The following is a 22,336-nucleotide window of genomic DNA, read 5'->3' as shown; positions in this document are numbered from 1 at the left end:
GATATTTTACTGTAGGAATTTAATGGCCATTTATTTTAGGAATCCATGATTCTAATATCTCCTGAAACTATTGTAGATGGCCATTTTCAATTGCATTCATAATTAAATCTGATTTGTAGTAAATTATATCTTTTCTCATCTAGTAATTATAAACTTGTCTATATCCTTGATTTCCATCTTTCCTTGCCAGATGATGTTCACCACACTAAATGCTTTTTCCATCCCCCTAAAATATAATACTTATCCACTCATTTATTTATACAGAGGTAATCAAGCAAATGCTTGTTCATGGACAAAGCTGTAATGTCTGTCTTGAAGATACGTTGTGTGAATAACTCTCTCCCCATCACCACCTGTCCCCACCAGCTCCTTTAATGTGATTTGATAAGTTTCAAAATAGCTCCATGTCCCAAAGTACATCCATTACCAAACTTTAAATTATGACTAAAATGTCCAACATTCTCCATTTAATTAGGTTAAGACATTATAGACAATTAGTCTTTGTTAAGATTGAGATATGTCCTGTCTATTTAATCACCTTTGACACATTTCCTTCAACTAATGGCTTTTACTGTAGTGGAGATCATGGCTGTAATGGGGTAAGATATAAGTCACTACACAGAGAACAGACTTGTGGTTGCCAAGGGGAGGAGGGATGGGAGAGGGATGGATTGGGAGTTTGGGATTAGCAAATGCAAAATATTATATACAGGATGGATGAACAACAAGGTCCTACTGTATAGCACAGGAAACTATATTCAATATCCTGTGATAAACCATAATGGAAAAGAATATGAAAAATAATATATGTATAACTGAATTACTTTACAGCAGAAATTAACACAACATTGTAAATCAACTATACTTCAAGAAAATTTTTAGAAAAAAGATATAAGTGGGCTTCCCTGGTGGCGCAGTGGTTGAGAGTCCGCCTGCTGATGCAAGGGACACGGGTTCGTGCCCCGGTCCGGGAAGATCCCACATGCCGCGGAGCGGCTGGGCCCGTGAGCCATGGCCACTGAGCCTGCGCGTCCGGAGCCTGTGCTCCACAACGGGAGAGGCCACAACAGTGAGAGGCCCGCGTAGCACACACAAAAAAGGCCCATGTACCACACAAAAAAATAAATAAATAAAAGATGTAAGTCATTAGCCAGAATGGATCAGAATGAGAATCAGGAAATGTCTTAGAACATGAAGTGTGCCTTCCATGGCTGAGTGGATGTAGCCCAGGAGGCAGGACAGGAGAAACCTTACAGAAGGGAGGAGTCTAAACAGGAAGGTAGTCATATCATCAGCATAATTTGACCTCTTAGTTCAGATTGTCTCTAGAATTTGCTACTAATGTACAGAGCTACTTAAAGTGTATCCTCGGAATCAGCAGAAGCAGCCACAGCTTTTTAGAAAGATAAATTTTCGGGCCCCATCCCAGATGTACTGAATCAGAATCTTTGAGGAAGAGGACCAGTAACCCATATTTTAGCGACTTCTACGTATGATAAGTCTGAGTACCACAGCAAGAAGAAACATTGACAGACAGACCTCATAATAATAATGGTACTGAAGACAAATATATTTTAAATGTAATTTTGCAGTTTCCTTAGCATTTAACTAGGTGGATCTCTTGGACCGTTTGTTGTTGAAAAAAATATTGTCACCATTTAGCAAGGATAAACGAAGAAAATATATAAGAGATTAAAAGAGAGTGAGGTACATTCAGTAGTGGGTCAAGGAGAAAAATAAACTTTTATACATTTGGCCATTGTTTTATGGCTTCCATAGGACAATGACTCTATGCTGATGCTAAGAGCTAATTTTATATTTCTTATGTAATTCTAGGAGAGTGTTTGTATTGAAATACGTGTCTTTAATCCAGAAGAGAAAATTATTCACTTAGATGTGCAGTTATCGAGTGCTGCCGTTAGTGGACTCAAGGAACTTGTACTATTTCCACTAGATTCTCTCAACTGTGTTGTACGGTATTCTCCAGCGACTACAGGCTATAGAGAACAAAGGTATGGTTTGAGTGTGGCATTATACTTATTGCTGATCCTTTGAAATTAACCTTTAAAATTATTTCTTTGCATGGTATAATCATTGAGATTACACTCACTCATAGTTTTAGCTTTGTTTAATACCATTCATTGGTAAAATGTACTAATTTAGAATTACCATTGTTTTCTTTAATGCAAAGATATTATTTATTAGAATATCAAGTTAAATAATTCCTAAATTGCCCCTATATACTCTCTTTCACTTCACTTTTTGTTAACCATATTTTTCTGGGTTGCACCAAATGAAAATGATTCTGTAAGGACTAGGGGTTAAACTTTCAATTTTCATGATAAAAATTCATTTATATCTTATATTCTCAATTAAATGCAAATCACATACACACATATATTAACAGTGCAATGACGAGTGTTCTTATGGCATAATTATGAAAAACTTTGCACTATGTATTCTCACACACACACACAAACACATGGCCTCTATGCTCACGATTAACTCTGTTTATAGTAAAATAGTCAACTTTCTTTGTTTTAACAGTAATATCCAATTGTTATAGTTTTAAAGACTGTACTTAGTATTGGTGTGTACAATGCATTCCATTACGCCATGAAAATGTCTTTTGCTAGTTTATATGCTCTTTCTGAGTTAGAATAATTCTTATTTTAATGAATGATGACTAAATAAATATATTTGTAAAATTTTAAAGGATAAACATTTTTATAATGTGAAGCATGAAAATTAAGACCATAATGTATATACAAGACCCTATTTTGCTAGATTACCATTAGAAACGTGGGCTTGTCTCCTCTCTGCATTGTGACTATAGAGGCTTTGTGAACACAGACTGAATCTTGGATTTTCTTTGTCAGCATACATTAAAAGACACAGAAATACATTGTGACCTTGGAAAGTAAGTTCTATTTAATAGATAAAATTATTTCATGGAAGAAAAAAATGTTTATCTAAAAGAATATTGTTATAATGCATTTAGTATTTTAAAATAAGACATAAATATGTTTTTAGTAATTGATTTATTTCTCCAGGGAGGTTTGATATTTAAATGACCGTGTTGAAAACTTGTGTGAAAAGAAAAACAAGTCAGGACTTAGTAAGGAGAGGCTTTTATTCAAAATGATTATTGCAAGGGAGGAAAAGGGACTATTGAAATAGTTGGTGGGGTACTATTGCAATTCGGAGAACATTCCCCTCTCAGAAATCTGCAAGCTACTCAATATCAAACCGGGCAAGCTTTTTCTTTTATAGGCTAAAGAAGGAGCAAGCAGAAATAAGCAGAATCTTTGGAGGGAAAGCTGGACAAGGAAGGGAAAATGACCGGTGGGGACTGATAGGAAAAAGGGTTTTGCTGTGGTCAGTTGATTCCCAAGAGAAGCCCAGAAGGGAGGCACATTCTTCTTTTTTGGTGCTTGCTCAGGCTTGGGGACAAGCAGAATTCAGGGGCCTATGGGAAAGATAGAAAGCTGACTAAAGTTTGGTCAAGGCAAAGCAGAGGGTAAGTATTGGGCAATTGAGAATACTTGGTCATTTGGTTAATACCATATGCCCTTGAAATATGACCTTTATATTTAGGTGATTGAGTTCCTAGTACATTTCTGGGGTCAAGTTTGGCGCTGATGCATAGGGATAATCAAGTCACATTTCCTGCTTTTAAAGTGTACGTGTACCAGTGGGCAAATCAGTGCCTTCTCATTAATGTCTCTCCCTCAGCACACCAAAAGAGTGTTCAAGTCTCCCAGTGCCAGATGTTGAGCCAAAACATCACTGCAAGTGATTTATTAAGGAGGTGTGATCCCAGTAGGAAAAATTAGTAAGAGAACAAGGGAAGCAGAATAAGCAAAGGGAAGAAGCTAAGCAAGGATGTGATTGCAGGTACAGTCCCAGACTTTATCTGTTGCTGTGGAGAGCTTTGGAGCATAAATCACATCTCAGAGTTTGTCTTGTCTCGATGCCAAGATTCTGGGCTTTTGAACTCCCATACTAGGCAGTATAAGCTTCCTCTGGATGAGCTGTAAACTCCCAGCCACTTCTGCTCTAGGGCTGAGGACTTCAGGATCCCAAGGCAATCATCTGAAAGTCTCAGGTGGAAGATGAACAGCAAGCATGCGGGAGTTGGAGGATGGAGGCAGGAAACTAGGTGGAGCACCGACAGTGTCTGCTACAAGTTATTTACAAATTTATTTCTAGATTTAAGTTTTTCTTGTTTTAAATATATACCAATATGTGAAAACTATATATATATAAAACTATATATATATATATATACAATTGTTAATAAATATAAGTCAGTGTTGTGAAAATATTTGGCTCAACCAATTTTACAGTCATGTTTTTTTTCATTTTACCTAAAAGTGCTAGCCTTTTTTTCTTTCAAGTTCTTGTTGTTCTTTACGTTTTTCTAAAACAACTACTTTTTATCTAAGTCATACTGTGTATAATTTAAAGTTGCATAATATTAAAAGATGTTTGATAGTTACTGTATTTCTAACTAGTCTTGTGGGTCTTTTTCCTCTTCTGAAGTTTTCATGGTCTTTAATTGTACCTAATGTCCTCAAAATTCTTAAGGATATACATTGGTGTGGCTCTATTTTCGTACATTTTTCTGTGTAGTTGGGGTCTCTTTCAATATGGAAACACTGAGATATTGTTTCACACTTGTTAGAATGGCTAGAAGTTTGAAATCAGGGTTTCAGCTGGACCATGCTCCCTCTGAAACCCAAAAGGGAGAGTCCTTCCTTGGCTCTTCTGGCTTCTGGTGCTTGCCAGCAATCTTTGGTGTTCCTTGAGTTGTAGATGTATCATTCCAATCTCTACCTCCTTTCTCGTATGGCCTTCTCATGTGTCTTCACATCATCTTCTCATAAGGACACCAGTCATGTTGGATTAAGGGCCACCCTACTCCAGTGTGACCATAACTTAACTAATTACGTCTGCAATGACCCTGTTTCCAAATAAGGTCACATTCTGAGGCACTGGGTGTTAGAACTTTACTATATCTTTTGGGGGGATGCAGTTCAACCCATAATAGTCAACAAGTTTGTGAAATTTATCATTGAACAACTTTACTACCTTTGTTCTTCCTTCCAGGTTTGTCACTCAGATAATTCCTTTAGATAATCCTACACACGAAACCTTAGAATTGGAAGCAACAAACAGTAATCCTGATAATTTTGTCCTGGAGATTAACAGATCACAGGTAAGTATATTCAGAAAGCCGAGTAATCTACCACTAGTAGAACATTTTCCAATTCTGATTTTGGGACACCATGGAGTATTAGCAATTGAATTATTAATAAGGCTTCAAATGCTAAAATTTTAAAATATATGCATTGCCAATTTTAATTTATCAAGAAAATCAGTATCATGTTCATGTAAATTTTTGAAATTATATATGCTAGATTCATGCTCATTTTCACTGAACCCTAAATAAATTGGTTGTGCTTTATTCCTGACCGCTTTGGTAACCAGTTTTTGCAATAGTTTCCCAATAATATGATTTTTTTTCTGATTTTAATTGGAGTGGTCTTTTTTTTTTTTTTTAAAGAGACAATTGTTTAGAGCAGTTTAGGTTCACAGCAAAATTAAGCCGAACGTACAGAGATTTCCTATATACATCCTGCCTCAGTCTCCCTCCCACCCTCCCTATCCCACCCCTCTAGGTGGTCACAAAGCACCGAGCTGATCTCCCTGCGCTATGCGGCTGCTTCCCACCTGCTATCTATTTTACATTTGGTAGTGTATATGGGGCACAGAGAATTTGCTTTTCTAAAAAGTTCTCTTGCTGCTGCTGCTGCTGCAGCTGGAGAAAGAGCACATTTTAAGAACACTGATTTAAGATATGTACAGTTTGGAGAGTATCTCAAAGGAACATAAATTCAGGGAATATTCATAGGCAATTGGCTATGTGGCTCTGAAATTCAGGGTAGAATATTAAGCTAGAAATGAAGACTTGGGGGATCATTTGCACCAAAATGATAACTGAAATTTGGGGAGTATATGGGGGGAGATCTGTGTATATAGAAAAGTAGAAAACCCCAAGCCTCACTGACCCTTAAGTGTAGAGGAGTGAGAAGAGTCCACAAAGGAGACCCACCCTCCCTCTTGCGTCTCCCCAGCTATCAACGTCCCCACCAAAGTGGTGCATTTTAGGAATATGATTTGACTCAGTGGTTATTCTATGTGTCCAGGTCCCAGGACGCCAGTTCTTTTTAGCTTTTCCTTAGTTCCTACCCATCACCCCCTCCCCACAGACAGTGCTGACAGCTCTGCCTCTCTCTCTTTTTCTCTACCTCATTTTCTCATTCCTTCATTCCTGGGAGAGACTAGAGCCAGTCAATGGGCCTCAATCACTTTATCTTCCCCCAAGTAGCAAAACAAGATCTGAAGGTTCAGCATCCCTGTCTCTATTTCCAAAGCATACGATACCAAATATGTATAGTGAATGCCAAAACCCTGCTTTCAAGTAAACTTCGAAATGATAATTGCAATAGATTATTTTCTTCAGAGGACCTCACAGTAAATCATGGTATTTAGAAAAAGGCTTTTACTATTTGCTGTTTGATGATTGTTTAACGAATCTACAATGTGATTTCTTTATTTATATTTTAATACCTGTCTCTTGTCACTTACTGGTTGCCAACTAATATGATACAAAATTAGTTCTTAACTGCCATGATGTGTCAAATCAGATATCGCTAAGTATTACATTGCTAAAATTGGTGTATATAGTGCAATCTTAGAAAAATTATTTTAAAATATACATGTATGTTTGTATTACTTAACACCATATTTTCCATAAATTAAACAGAATATGATGTTCAGGCTATAGTTTACATTTAACAGAAATTACTCATTAGTGGTGTTTTCATATCCTTCATATCACTACTTTTACAGAGAATGTAAACTGTGGTCCAAGGGAAAACAAATGCATTGTATTACAGATGCCATCTTAACGTTGCATAATGAAAAAGATGGTCTCGGCTTTAACATTTCCAACCATGGTTTTCTAGTCCATTCATTCTTTTGTACACTTATCAAATATTATTGACCACAGAATATGCAATTAATATTTGGAAACAACTCAAAAATAAATTTACAGGTGAGAAAAATAATCTTATATGTTATAGAACAAATAGGAACATACATTAATGGTAATGGTAATAAATGGAAAGTATATTATATATATATATGTATATACTTTATATAGATATGTATATATAACTTTATTCCTGGTTTTGTTGTGTAATATTCATGTTTACATAGGTAAGGATTTTTAAATATTGATGATTACCTGTAAATGCTTCAATAAGTAAGCATAGATTGATTATCAAGGCAAATAATGATATTAAAAATTTACTGTCCTCCATCTATATATTATGAGAAATTTCAAAAAGATAACAGAAGTGGAAAGAATAATACAATGCACAAACTTATACCTTCTATCTTGGTTCTTATAGTAACAATTCGTTACATTTTTTCCTCTCTTTTCTCTCTTACACTTCTTACTATTCAATTTAAAGGTAAATTATAGATGCTATTTTAACAGTAAATACTTTAGATTATATTTCTTAAGAGCATATTAGTCTCCTCCATCATCTAATATCCTGTCCAAATTTCAGTTTACCTAACTGTCGCAAGAATATCTTTCCCTCTTGAACTAGGATCTAGTGTAAGCTCAAACATGGGAATTGGTACTGCTGATGACACTTGCTTGTAATAAAATGTTTTTAAGTTTCAAAAGCTGATATGTTTAACATATTAATTATATATCCCATTACACTAAACCAGTAGGTTTGCTACAGTTAAATTCCATCCAACCGTGTTTATCTTTTTTTCCTTGAAACCAGGGGAGATGCATTTTTCAGTAAATTTTAGGTGGAAATAAAGGAATTGAGTTATTGCTTGGTTGTATACACTACCTCAGTTTTCACCACATGCCTCTGACATATATTTATAGAAAAGGAATTTGAGGCCAGAGAGGCTAAAAGATTTAAACCACATGATTAGTCAGTGGTAGAACTAGAGTTAAAAATCTAAGTTAATATAGTATTATACATTTTTCCGATGAAATGGTTGATTTCTTTTATATATGTATGGGGGGAGGGAGAGAAATATTTTTGTCACATTTGCTAAATTGAAAGAACATATGAACTGCAACTTTTCTGTTTTTTTTCTTTGCTAAAGTTAATTCTGATATTAATTTGAACTCCTTAAATATGCATTAACTGATAATGTCAAAACTGATAATGAAGTATCAGAGGGACACGCAGCCTGAGATAAAAAATATTTGCTGTAGATAAACCACATGTATAATAAGGAGGTAACTCTGTTCTAAAATTAAGTTTGTATTTTTTTATGGTCGTTTTCAGAGTTTATTGAAGAGCAAGTGCTGTATTCTACAAAGATTGAATGAGTTTGCCAAATTGCAAGTGTCCTTTTTCAAAAGTTATCTGGCAAAATACATTAGTGAAAAAATAATTGACTTACTTCTCAAATGTGCCACTCATTCTGTCATTCTATAAGGGTTGATAATAAATATTACATTATTCACAGTGTAGCTTTTTGATTACTTAAGATCTTCAAGCCTTCATTATATTATGATGGAGTTTCTAGCTTCTTTCACAATCTCTAAAGAGGTAACTCAGATTAATACATTTCAGACTCAAGTTATTCTAGCAGGTCACACCTTGAGGGTCTATGTAATAGGGCAAAGAAAAAACTTCATTGTACAATAAAGAAGCATGTCTTACATCTGCACTTAGACTCAGTTCATTTCTTTTGACCTCGTCAACACTGCAAGTTAGGTTCCCAGTGGTTTGACATGTATTTTGGGATGGATAATAAGCTATGGGTTCTTTAAATAAAATGTACATTTCTATTATTGGGGATTCCAACTCAGATTAAAAAATTCATCCTGATTTCCTTTTATTGGTCGATGTGGTCATTGTCTGGGGGAAGAACATTGTGTGAGCACTAATAAACACTGTTTACTATGGGCTGTTTCACCAGTATTCCCCAAGCAGGCATACTGAGAATGGTTCATATGTATAAGGCAACATGTTAATCACATGAACATCAACCTGGTATACACCTAGCACACAAAGATGCTGACTCAAACAAAAGTATTGATTTTTGTTTCTCTTTCTTGTTTCTTAATTTACACAGCTGATCATACCACCTCACTCCACCAAAGACATATCTGTTCACTTTCGTCCTTCTGCTCTTGGAGGAGCTGGTCATCAGACTTCTGTCACCTTCCACTGTGCTCAGGTACAATAGAGTATTCTTGGACCAAGACAAGTTAATTAAATTTTAAAGTCAATACACAAGTAAATCTAATTTGTCCACTTGACATCTTTGCAAGCAAAACACATTTATTGTAAATTATTATTTAAATGAACTTTTGAAAATACAGTATGCATTATGTATGTGCAGGCATTTAAGAAGGCATTTTTAAATCCTTAGATCACTTGACTGAAAGAGAATATACACCCAGATTTAAAATGTAAGGACTTTAATGTAAATGCTAAATTGCTAGCATTTATGTTAATTTTCTGACTTGGATTTTCTTACTCAAATTTTCATGAACTTAAATATAAAACTGTATAAAATGTAATCTTGCAAGTGCTGTGTTATTTTTTTCACTCTGTTTTCATCTGAATAATAAGAATTTAAAAAAATATTTTTTAAGTATCTCTAGACTCGCTACATGCCATTCTAAGAATTATTTCAATTCATTGTCCAGAGTCCTATGGAAGAAGTATGGCCAACCCCATTATATGGATCAGGAATATGAGACACAGAAATTAAGACCAGGCAGCTAGTAGGAGGTCGAACTCAAACCTGAACCCAGGACATCTGGCTTCAACCCGTCTTCATGACTGTTCTTACAGCTACTGACAGAATGCCTAGGCATAACTCTCTTACTGCCAATGAAAATTTTTCATAAATTTTACAGTTATTATTATTTTTTACTTCTTCAGGTGTTGATGCGGGAGTAAAGTAAATCGAGGTATATACTTTATATCCTATGGGACACCAAGGAGCTTACAAAATCCTGCCATCTGGGAGGGAGTGAAATCAAATATAATACAGGGGTTCCTATGTCAGTGCAAGGCCTGTATGTAACTGAAGTACCCTCTTTTTCCCCCAAAATGTGTAATTTAGAAAAAAGTTTTTGAGGCTAATAAATTTTTTACATGATTACTGACTTATACATGACCTGAAGCAATACTATGGAAGTATGCTTGACTTTCAAAGATATTAAAGAAAACAGACAAACCAGTAATCCTTCTCATAAAGAAGGGCAGGTATAGTAGAGAGATTTTCTTTCACAAAAATAATTTTAACACAGCTGATCTTTTAAATCATTGCTTCATAGCAGGGTCAGGCCTTTCATCTTAATTCTTGGAGATAACTTAGTTGCTTGCATTTCTGGTGGAAATTACATCTACTCAAGGTGGTCTGGCACATCAGCAGGATAGTGATCAGTTCTCCATCTTAATAGATTTAGAAAATCCTAGCCTAGAGGCTGAACTCAAAATTCTTTATCAAATACAAAAGAACTCAAACAAGTAAGTAATCCACTCAAACCTTTTTGTCAATCACTTTAACACTGGGGCTTGATTTCAGTCACTCTAAGCCTCTCCTTCCAAGTTGTAGCAAATCTCCAAGGCTTTATCTCTGGTTAGACTTAAGTCGGTAATTCATTCTTTTAGCTACTGAGTCCAGACCGCTTCAACCTTTTCAATGTGTTGCCCTAACCTTTGTGGTTTTTCTTGCCTTTTCTTTTTATTTTTTTGCCTTTAATTTTTTTTTTTTCCTTTCTATCCCTGAATAATTCAGGTCTTCCTCTTCTTTTAATTCATCTAGTTGACATTCTTTGCAGGCAAAACTGGTTTATCCCAAAGTATTAATTGAATGAACTTTTGAAAATGCAGTATATATTATGTATGTGTAAGCATCTAAAGAAGATATTTTTAAGAAGAAAATTTTAGGGCTTACTTTTCTAAGTCTGAAAGTTTGCAATTAGGTTAACCACTAGGGAAAAACTCACACAGATTTCTGTCCCTCTCTTGATTTCACTGATAAATATATCTGAACTAACACACACAACTGAGTAGCTGATTAATAAAAAATCTAGTGTGGTGGTGCTTGTAGGATAAGTTTTAACTATTTCTGAATATGACTCTTTGCTGAACTTAAGGAAATGGCTAAGGTTTATTATTTGTTTCATTTGTTTCCAGTTTGTATCCATGTGAAGAACTCTGCATTGTAAAAAATCTAACTTTAGGCTAAAGTTGTTTGTATAGATTTTGAATCCTGAGATTAATTTGGTTAGGGCATCACAACTGCAAATATCATAAACTCATAATATGCTACCAGAATATCTCAATGAGATTGTTACTGCATAACAGGATAAGAGGAACAATAGTAAGCAGTAAATGTGATAAACAGGCCTTCTCTGATATCAAACATTATGTTCTGAGATTTTCTCTTGGTTTTCAGTCGTTTCATTTTTATTTTCAAATAGTTGCCATTATTTATTTCATTTATACTTGATGTGGGACTCACTGCATCTAAAGGTCAGAACAGTGAAAATAAAGGAAAAAGAGATAAAATCAGAGTGATTTTATTACCCAGCATGTGTCTATGGTCCTTGCAGCCTGTGTCTATGGCAGACTCTCTTGATTCTTAGCAAGCTCGAATGCCCTTGAGCTCTACTCAGTGTGCAAGCCAGATCTACTGTCTTTTACCTCCACTTGTTTCTTCTTTCAGAAACATTGAGATTGGATCTTTAATTGTTTTACTCTGTCTTCTTTCAAAGAAGTTTGAGATGAAGATGGACTAAAAATGTTACCTTTTTTTTAATGCATATGTTCCCTGGGGTACTTTTTAATTTCCCTCTGTGAACCCAGGTGGATAATGTAAGCAATGCCAGGGTAATTGTTGGATACTAGTGTCCAGGAATGGTAGGAAATGGTTTAACTTAGAACCTCCAGTATTCCAGGCCACTTGGCAAAACACGAAAACATGACCTTCTTGTTTTTGTAGTTTGGCTTATTTCCAGTGGTTTAAATTAACCTAATTTCTGTCATCCATGCTTTATTTTATAAAATAGCCAAAAAGTAAGTAATTTACATAAAACAGTTGTTACTATAATTGAACCCTGACATTTGATTCCAGGCAGTCAATTACGTGTGATCAAGTTCAGACATCATAAGTGAAAATATAGTGAATTTATGCTTGTAGACTCTCTAACTAAAAGTCATTTGAAGACATATGCAGATAAAACTTGCCTTTTCATCCTCACTTACTGAGATAGAATTTTATAAATTTCCTGTCACCACCCATCCTACTTTGGAAACAAAGCAAGTTTCCCTCTTTTTATTGGAACTTAAGCTTAGAAACATCTATGTAGTTTGAGAGGTGATAAACCAGGACATTGTTCGCTGGTTTTTGGTTAATGACCTCGTCATTCATCGGTAACATTAGCAAAGTGTTCAGTGTAGAACAGAGTCTCAAGGGACTTTTATTCCAAATGAATACAAACGGAACATTTTCAAACAGAGCTTTGCAGGCTTTTGAAACACAGATAAGAACAATGGCCACATTCAATCTTCTTCATATAATTTTTGAGCCATTTTTTCATATCGTGTGATAAAACATACACTGTACTAGATGATGGGCGTAAATAATATGGCAATAAGTTGTATACACTTCTTTTTAATGGGACTGCAATCTGTGTCTCACCTTCTTTGCCTTCCTGTGATAAATATTTTGGAAACTTCATAGAGCATTTAGTACCCAGTTTGTTAGACAAATTGATTTTTTTAAAAATCTTGAGCAGAAATGCATGGCTTTCATTAAATTTTCTCTTTTATGTTATTATCAGTAACCTTGTATGTATTGAAATATGTTTAATATTTGAACATTGGCCTTTTGCCTTTTTTTCAGTGTAAAAACACATTGATTTTTCAATAAAATCAAAAGGAATTTGGAAAAGGAAGGAAAGATAAAAACAGTGCATGTTAAATATTAACAAAAAACTTATCTGCCAAAATTTTTATGTGTACTATATTTATTAAGTGGTACAAATAAAAAGTATGTAATTAGTACATATATGTTATGGATGTTTATCTTTATATAGTTTAAAGAATGGATATTCTACATCTCTGGAATAGGACTATTCCCCCAGCCTCTAGAAATAGAAAGAATGACCACATACCTTCGTCTTCAATCATCTGTTCTTATACCTTTCCAAAATCCCACCGAAGAAGATGTTTTAATCGATATCATACTAATAGGTAAGTTGTTTTTCTTTTACTTTACATATGTTATTTTGTCATTTTTTTTAAATTTATTTATTTTTGGCTGCGTTGGGTCTTCATTGCGGTGTGCGGGCTTCTCATTGCAGTGGCTTCTCTTATTGTGGAGCACAGTGTGCGGGCTTCGGTAGTTGTGGTGCACGGGCTTAGCTGCTCCACGGCATGTGGGATCTGCCCGGGCCAGGGCTTGAACCCGTGTCCCCTGCATTGGCAGGTGGATTCCTAACCACTGTGCCACCAGGGAAGCCCATTTTGTAATTATTAATCACACTTATTCTATTATAGAGTCCAAGCATTTTAGAGGTAGTGGACACTTCAGGGATCTGTTAGTTCAACAACATCATTTTATTAAAGAGAAAGCATACATGTAAGAGATGAAGTATCATGGCCAAAATCACAACTCTAAACTCCAGGATCAGAAATTAGGAATCTGTATACCAAGTCAAATTCTTCTAATTTTATCTGGAAAGCTGAATATGTAAGTCAGTAAATTTGTACAATTCTTATGATATCACTCAAATATGCCAATGTTTATTCCTCAAAGTTTATAAAAATTCCAGTGTTCTAATTTTGTTTCCTTTGCCCCTTTTCTATATAAATAGCGTATTTAGATTAAATTTTGGCTCCAACCAAGCTTGTTCCTTTTTTCGTGTCATATTGAAGATGCATGTTTTTAAATTCAGTTGTGTGAAATGTTTGATCACTTTGTATTAAATGACCAAATAATGTGGGTCTGAAATAAAAATCAACTCATTATAAGTTTTCTGAAACACATTTTAAATATAATGTTGAACATTAATAATTTTAACTTTTCAACTATTTTTACTACTTTTACTAAAATTACAACTACTGCTACAACTACAGTGATCCATTTTATAAAGTTCAATTTCAGGGCTAAAAGGAACACATATGTTAAGGTTTTTTATATAAGTAACCAATATATTCTCCTGAATGGTTATCCTATTGCACTTCATGCTGCCATCAGGAGTATATTACAGACATAACTACTTATTTTCTTGAACCTTGTAAGCCCTGAGTATCATCATTCTCCTTAATTTCCAGCAGTCTCATTGTGGGAAAATTGTATCTTATCATCATTGCAAATTTTCTATTTTTTATTAATGCTGAAGCTGAACACTATCATTTACCTGTTAGAGTTCTCATCTTTCCTGATCATCTCTTCATGCTTGTGGTATGAAATAAGAAAAATTAAGAACATAATGTCATCTCATGTAAAATTCCCTTATGAATACTCTGGCTATGATGAGAAGGAGAGACATGCTGTTTAGTAAAACTTGACTGCAGGCTCAAGGAAGTCAGTATTTTAATGTGGAAGAGACTTGAGCATATATATAAGCAGAAGGAAGAAGCCAGGGTTGAGAAAGAGTTAAAGCTATAAAGGACATAGGGTTTAACCGATGGGCCAAGGCTCTGGGAGGACTGGTATCAGGGTTGAGTTAGAAGGAAGAGCTATGAACAGCAGGGGCATTTCTACTTTTGAACAGGTGGAGGTAAGCTAAAACAAATGTGAATGTAGATAAATTGTAGGTAGTAGAGGGGCTTTGGAATTAAGAGCAGTTGGATTTATATTTTCATCTGCTGAGAAAAGGAGATATAGTAAGAGATTTGAAGAGTGGCACAGTGGGTTGAAATAACTGCTGGAGGGAAAGGAAGATGGAACTGACAAAATTCAAATAGAAAAGGTATTGTATTTGGCTGGAATTGGAAAACACAAATTTAGGTAGGCGCCAAGAAAATATGTGTTTGTAAACTTTGTACCAGTTGTAGGGCTTAGAATTCCTGGTGTGGGAACACACAAGGCTGATTAATGGAACTTTCCAGGGAATGGAATTTTCAAGGCAGCTGCATAGCTATAAGAGTGTTATAAAAGCATATTGGGTCAATATTTTAACATTAAAATAAACTGAAATAATTTGTGGCTTCTTAATTTTCTTTAATTGGTCAAAAATTTTTTCTACTATGTAACAGGAAAAAAGAGTCAGCTTGATAATTAAAAATGTATTAGTCTCTTGTAGTTTAAAACAGTCTTTTTTAAGTAAACTCACTCTCTCGGGTGAATGTTTAGACTTTCAGGTTCTCCCCCTTCTTCCTTCAACCCATGGAGTCTGGGGAATAAGAAAGACACTGACCTCTGATATCTTTCTCTCTTCCACTTTCTCCATTAGTTTATGAAAAGATTCCTCCTTTCCTTTTCTTGGTGATGGAGTCTCTCTGTCACTCTGTCATAACCTCCTCCTTCTTTCTTTTGTGGACTTATTTTTTTTTCTAGCCACCATGTACACGTCTTCTTGTAATCATATTTCTTGGCAACCTGGCCTCATAATTTGACCTGAATTGTTGAAGGGCCACAAGGAAATATGACTGACAAGAAGAATAAAAATATTTAACACATATGCCAAATATACTCATTAGAGAAAGTACTACATTAATACCTTCTCATTTAAATATTTGTAAATGTCTTAAAATTATTTCATGATAGGACGATGGAATACCTTGCTGTCTTTCAAAAGAACATGTAAATGTTCCTGCAGATGCTACATAATTCACAGAATCCCCTTAGGGAGGTTGATAGGAAGACTCAATATAGCCCCAAGAGAGTAGTTGATGCGTGTGAGAGATCCCACAGTATTTCAGATCCTGCATTCCTCATCTCTCTTTCAGATAGATAGACAGACAGACTTTATAGATATTTAAGATATATAGATGAAGATATCTTTCAAAAGTCACTGTTTTTCCCAGAAGGCAACATTTTTAGAATTGTAAACTCATCATCAAAAACTTTTATATTGCCCAATTCTCTAACGTCTTTTCTTCTGCTATCTTGGCTGTTTTCATTTTAATCACTTCTCTCAGATATATTGCCCTTTGATATTCAAATAATCTATTTATTATCTTTAATTAAATTCTATTTAATCTTTTAATTCTACTGTGTGTTATCTATACATTCTTTCAGTTGACCATTATGCAAGGAAAGGTATCAAAAATATTATATTTGAGGGATCTATTCATATCTGAATCTATGCCAACTTAAAAAAGTAATGAGATAGGGAGGCTAGAGAGGAGATGGCCTAAACACCTGGAGAATACTAGAGATGTGTCCAAAGCACACCATTAATGAGTCCCATGAGAACCAGAATGCTACAGAAAAGCTTTCAAATAGCGTAGAAAACTAGGATTTGTTATGCATCCACTATGTACCACACTTAAGCTCTATAAATGTGACTATACCCAATCTTTACAAAAAGACTCTTGGAGTTTTTTCAATGTGGAACCTGAGGCTTAGAAATTTCCTAAAGCCATGCAGTGGGTAAGTGATGGAACAGGTTCTTGAACTCATCTTCTCCAGGACCACCTCACTGTCTTTCTAAGTTGTCTGCTTACAGATGGTGCTTTAAAAGCCCCATACTGGATTAGCAGATGCAAACTATTATATATAGAATGGATAAACAACAAGGTCCTACCGTATAGCACAGGGAAGTATATTCAATATCCTGTGATAAGCCATAATGGAAAAGAATATGAAAAGAATGTATATATACGTATAACTGAATCACTGTGCTGTACAGCAGAAATTAACACAACATTGTAAATCAACTATAGTTCAATAAAATAAATTAAAAAAAAATAAATAAAAGCCCCATACTGATAAGCCTCTAAAGAAAGGCACTTGCCCTTCTTTTTGCTTCCTCCCCCCGGATCTCAGGGAAAGAGGCCTCCCTGCATCCTATCAAAGGACCTCAAGAAATGCCCCTGACTACCACTCATTTCACATTTTTTCAGCTCTTCAGGACTCTCCTTTCTCTTTTTAACATTGCCATCAGACCCTAGCTCACATATGTTTGGATTTCCCATCTTGGCTGCCTTATTCGGCCAGGACATTTTCCCTTCCTCAGCGACTGGTATCCATGGACTCAATTCCCACAATCCTCTCTCGTCAGTAATTATGCCCTCCATCCCAGCCCCCTACTGTTAAGTTTCCTTCCTACTTAGCTGGAAGTAAAAGTGGAAACAGGGAAGGTAGCTGTGAATGGGAAGCAAGCATCTGAGTTGAAACATTAGAAATTAGGGCCCAGTGTATACATTAAGAATTTAAGGACCCATCTCTATTATATGTATGTGTGTGCCCTTGTTCATATAACCATATTCCACACCTGCTACTTTATATGCTTGCTAATGGCAGGGGTTATATTAACTCATAGATTTGCTTCTAACTAAATGAGTATTTCAGTGTTGGCATGTATATTGATAAAGCAGGAGTTGAATATTCAGTCACTGTTTATTGAGCATCTGTTTTGTGCTGAAAACTGTCATATGCACATTTCAAAGCTACCTCATGTGTGGGATATACATACACACAAAAATTTATACACATTGTATTTTGATTTTGTGTGGTATTCTACTTGTGAAATATCACTATAGGTTATATACCTAAAAGTTGCATAAATGAATGAAGCAGTAATAGATGTATGCAGAGTAGTTGTTTTGATTATTTCTGTTAAAGTAGCTGTAGTCTTGAGATTATTTGATCTTTTACTTAATACAAATTTAAATGCAATATTAGTGATTTGATTCAAATGTTTAAGTATAAGTGGATTCTTTTCCAGACATTAGTAGTTTTATTGAAGAGCAAAACAGAATAACAGCAGGGATAAAGGTGTGCATACCAGTTAACATATTAGTTTTACAAATATCAACTTCCATTCTGAGGGTTGATAAAATATAAACAAGGTACTCTGTTGAATTGTTGTTGACTCAGGTTGATTATGACCATGGTGTTCACTAGTAATATAGTAATAAAGTAAATAATATAACACAGTTACGATAAGTTAATCACACTTACGGGATGTGGAGAGGCAATACCCAGTGCATTTGATTTCACATGTTTGAATTAGTTTATGAAAATCTTGCCCTTGGAGGCCTCTGAATCTTATCTGAAGTACCTCCAGAGTTGAATAAATATTTATGTTAAATATGTAGTGATCATTGTACATTGCCAGTCAAGGTGTGCATAGCTTAATACATAAGAGAGATAAATAGGTGTAAGAAAAAGTCCCACGCTCTCAAAATCACTCCCAAATTTAGATAGTCTATTTAAATATTTGAATTAATAAACATCACTGGGAGATTTGAGATTGGTGGGCAGGAAAGTTGGAGTATCAAATATATAACAGTCTATTTATACCTTAGTTTCATTGGATTATTTGTCTTAGTTTGCTCATAACAAATAGCTAACACTCATACTATGGAAAAGTAGACGTGAAATTATTGTTATAGCCACTTTTCAGACAAGTAATCTGAGACTCAACTTGCTTATAATTACTTTAATTATTTTTAGATACTGTTTGGGAGCCTTAATATTTGGAATTCCTTTTTTCTCACTTAGTAGCTTTCAAAATTCAGTAAGCAGTAATTGGAAACTTATCAAAATTTAGATTCTCAGGTTCACAGTTATTCTGATTCATTATGTCTGGGGTAAGACCCTACCATCACAAGTTATTCCAGTGTAGGTTGTCAGAAGACAGTACTTTCAGAAATATTGCTCTTTACACAATTGTCTTGAAATATATTTTAATATCATACACCTCAATTAGTAAATGTTTTTCAGCATTCACTTCAATGTATGCATATTTACTTGTGAAATATTTACATATAGCATCATCACCTCATATATTCAATGTCAGTAAAGCTTATCTCCTTTCCATAGAGAATTAACTATAATTTATAATGTTTCCCCCATGACCCAGTAGTTCAACTTGCACAAATCTCATTTTAAAGATAACAAAATGTGCTTCCATTTAATTAAAGCTGTAGGAATTTTTTTTTTGCATTTAGTCTTTAGTCCCCTCCCCACAAAACACAACTTTTTATTTTGAAAAATGTCACACCTACAGAAGAGCATAGTACAATGAATAGTCCTATATTTTTCATACAGATTCATCTATTTCATCAATTGTTAACTTTTGGGGAACTTGCTTTATATCCTGTCTCTATCTGTAGACATATAATTTCGTCTCTAAAGTATGTATGGCCTTAGAAAAAGGACTTTCTCCAACATAATTGCAATGCCATTATCATACACTAAGATTTAACCTAGATACATTAATATTTTTAAAATATTAAATATCCACAGTAAAACTTCTCCAATTGTCCCAAAAATGTTCCTTATAACTTTTAAAAATGTTATCTTTTTTCCAGTCTGGGATTCAATCAAGGATTATTCGTTACATTTGGTTTCCAATCTCTTACATCTCATTTAATCTAAAAATTCCCTTCTACCTTGTTTTGTCTTTTATGATATTGGTATTTTGGAGAGTCCAAACCAGTTGTCTTGTAGAATACTGCATGCTATGGATTTCTTTTTTTTTTTTTTCTGTACAAAAATTTCTTTGTCTTTGTTTCATATTGCATATCTTGGAAGTCATATATTAAAACATAAAAAACTACCTAAATATATTTAGAGCTCCATAATGTTACACTGCATTGATGTACTTTGATTTACCTTATCTTTGTTTCTTCATTATTCAATTCAGATTAAACATTTTGGTAAGAATATCACATATCGTGTACTTCTCATTGCAACACATCCGGAGACACAAAGTCCCATTAGTGGGGATACTAAGTTAATCACTTGGTTAAGGTTGTGTCTGCCAGATCTTTATATTGTAAAGATTATCTTTTCCCTTTATAACTAATAGATAATTTGAGACAATGTGAATAACCTCTTCCCTTACAACCCTTCATTTGATGGTTTTAGTATCCTTTCAGATATGCTACCAGTATTAATTATTATGTCCATTATCCTTGCTATTTTTTTTTTTTTTTTGAATATAGATGAGCCGCGTTACCAAACACACAGTTTGGTTCAGTCATTTTCTCTGACATTTTCTTTTTTTTTTTTTTTTTTAACATCTTTATTGGAGTATAATTGCTTTACAATGGTATGTTAGTTTCAGCTTCACAACAAAATGAATCAGTTATATATATACATATATTCCCATATCTCTTCCCGCTTGCGTCTCCCTCCCTCCCACCCTCCCTATCCCACCCCTCCAGGCAGTCACAAAGCACCGAGCTGATCTCCCTGTGCTATGCGGCTGCTTCCCACTAGCTATCTACCTTACGTTTGGTAGTGTATATATGTCCATGCCTCTTTATCGCTTTGTCACCGTTTACCCTTCCCCCTCCCCATAGTCTCAAGTCCATTCTCTAGTAAGTCTGTGTCTTTATTCCTGTTTCACCCCTAGGTTTTTCATGACAATTTTTTTTTAAATTCCATATATATGTGTTAGCATACGGTATTTGTCTCTCTCTTTCTGACTTACTTCACTCTGTATGACAGACTCTAGGTCTATCCACCTCATTACAAATAGCTCAATTTCGTCTCTTTTTATGGCTGAGTAATATTCCATTGTATATATGTGCCACATCTTCTTTATCCATTCATCCGATGATGGACACTTAGGTTGTTTCCATCTCTGGGCTATTGTAAATAGAGCTACAGTGAACATTTTGGTACATGACTCTTTTTGAATTATGGTTTTCTCAGGGTATATGACCAGTAGTGGGATTGCTGGGTCATATGGTAGTTCTATTTGTAGCTTTTTAAGGAACCTCCATACTGTTCTCCACAGTGGCTGTATCAATTTACATTCCCACCAACAGTGTAAGAGGGTTCCCTTTTCTCCACACCCTCTCCAGCATTTATTGTTTCTAGATTTTTTGATGATGGCCATTCTGACTGGTGTGAGATGATATCTCATTGTACTTTTGATTTGCATTTCTCTAATGATTAGTGATGTTGAGCATTCTTTCATGTGTTTGTTGGCACTCTGTATATCTTCTTTGGAGAAATGTCTATTTAGGTCTTCTGCCCATTTTTGGATTGGGTTGTTTGTTTTTCTGTTATTAAGCTGCATGAGCTGCTTATAAATTTTGGAAATTAATCCTTTGTCAGTTGCTTCATTTGCAAATATTTTCTCCCATTCTGAGGGTTGTCTTTTGGTCTTGTTTATGGTTTCCTTTGATGCGCAAAAGCTTTTAAGTTTCATTAGGTCCCATTTGTTTACTTTTGTTTTTATTTCCATTTCTCTAGGAGGTGGGTCAAAAAGGACCTTGCTGTGATTTATGTCATAGAGTGTTCTGCCTATGTTTTCCTCTAAGAGTTTGATAGTTTCTGGCCTTACATTTAGGTCTTTAATCCATTTTGAGCTTATTTTTGTGTATGGTGTTAGGGAGTGATCTAATCTCATACTTTTACATGTAGCTGTCCAGTTTTCCCAGCACCACTTATTGAATAGGCTGTCCTTTCTCCACTGTACATTTCTGCCTCCTTTATCAAAGATAAGGTGACCATATGTGCGTGGGTTTATCTCTGGGCTTTCTATCCTGTTCCATTGATCTATCTTTCTGTTTTTGTGCCAGTACCATACCGTCTTGATAACTGTAGCTTTGTAGTATAGTCTGAAGTCAGGGAGCCTGATTCCTCCAGTTCCTTCTTTCGTTCTCAAGATTGCTTTGGCTATTTGGGGTCTTTTGTGTTTCCATACAAATTGCAAAATTTTTTGTTCTAGTTCTGTGAAAAATGCCAGTGGTAGTTTGATAGGGATTGCATTGAATCTATAGATTGCTTTGGGTAGTAGAGTCATTTTCACAATGTTGATTCTTCCAATCCAAGAACATGGTATATCTCTCCATCTATTTGTATCATCTTTAATTTCTCTCATCAGTGTCTTATAATTTTCTGCATACAGGTCTTTTGTCTCCTTAGGTAGGTTTATTCCTAGATATTTTATTCTTTTTGTTACAATGGTAAATGGGAGTGTTTTCTTGATTTCACTTTCAGATTTTTCATCATTTGTATATAGGAATGCCAGAGATTTCTGTGCATTAATTTTGTATCCTGCCACTTTACCAAATTCATTGATTAGCTCTAGTAGTTTTCTGGTAGCATCTTTAGGATTCTA

General features: G+C 34.8%; 1 protein-coding gene across 1 annotated transcript in view; it reads left to right on the top strand.

Annotated features, from left to right (window-relative positions):
• The window catches only part of CFAP47 (cilia and flagella associated protein 47), a 505,984-nt gene that overhangs the window by 408,854 nt on the left and 74,794 nt on the right, over positions 1–22,336 (top strand). Inside the window, 4 exon segments of the mRNA XM_069540349.1 lie at positions 1,837–2,012; positions 5,113–5,221; positions 9,190–9,294; positions 13,175–13,331. Of these exon segments, the coding sequence (XP_069396450.1) occupies positions 1,837–2,012; positions 5,113–5,221; positions 9,190–9,294; positions 13,175–13,331 (547 nt within the window).

This window comes from Delphinus delphis, chromosome X, assembly GCF_949987515.2.
Source record: "Delphinus delphis chromosome X, mDelDel1.2, whole genome shotgun sequence".
Lineage (NCBI taxonomy): Eukaryota > Metazoa > Chordata > Mammalia > Artiodactyla > Delphinidae > Delphinus > Delphinus delphis.
Note: the sequence above shows the minus strand (reverse complement) of the source record. Positions and strands in the feature narration are given on the sequence as shown.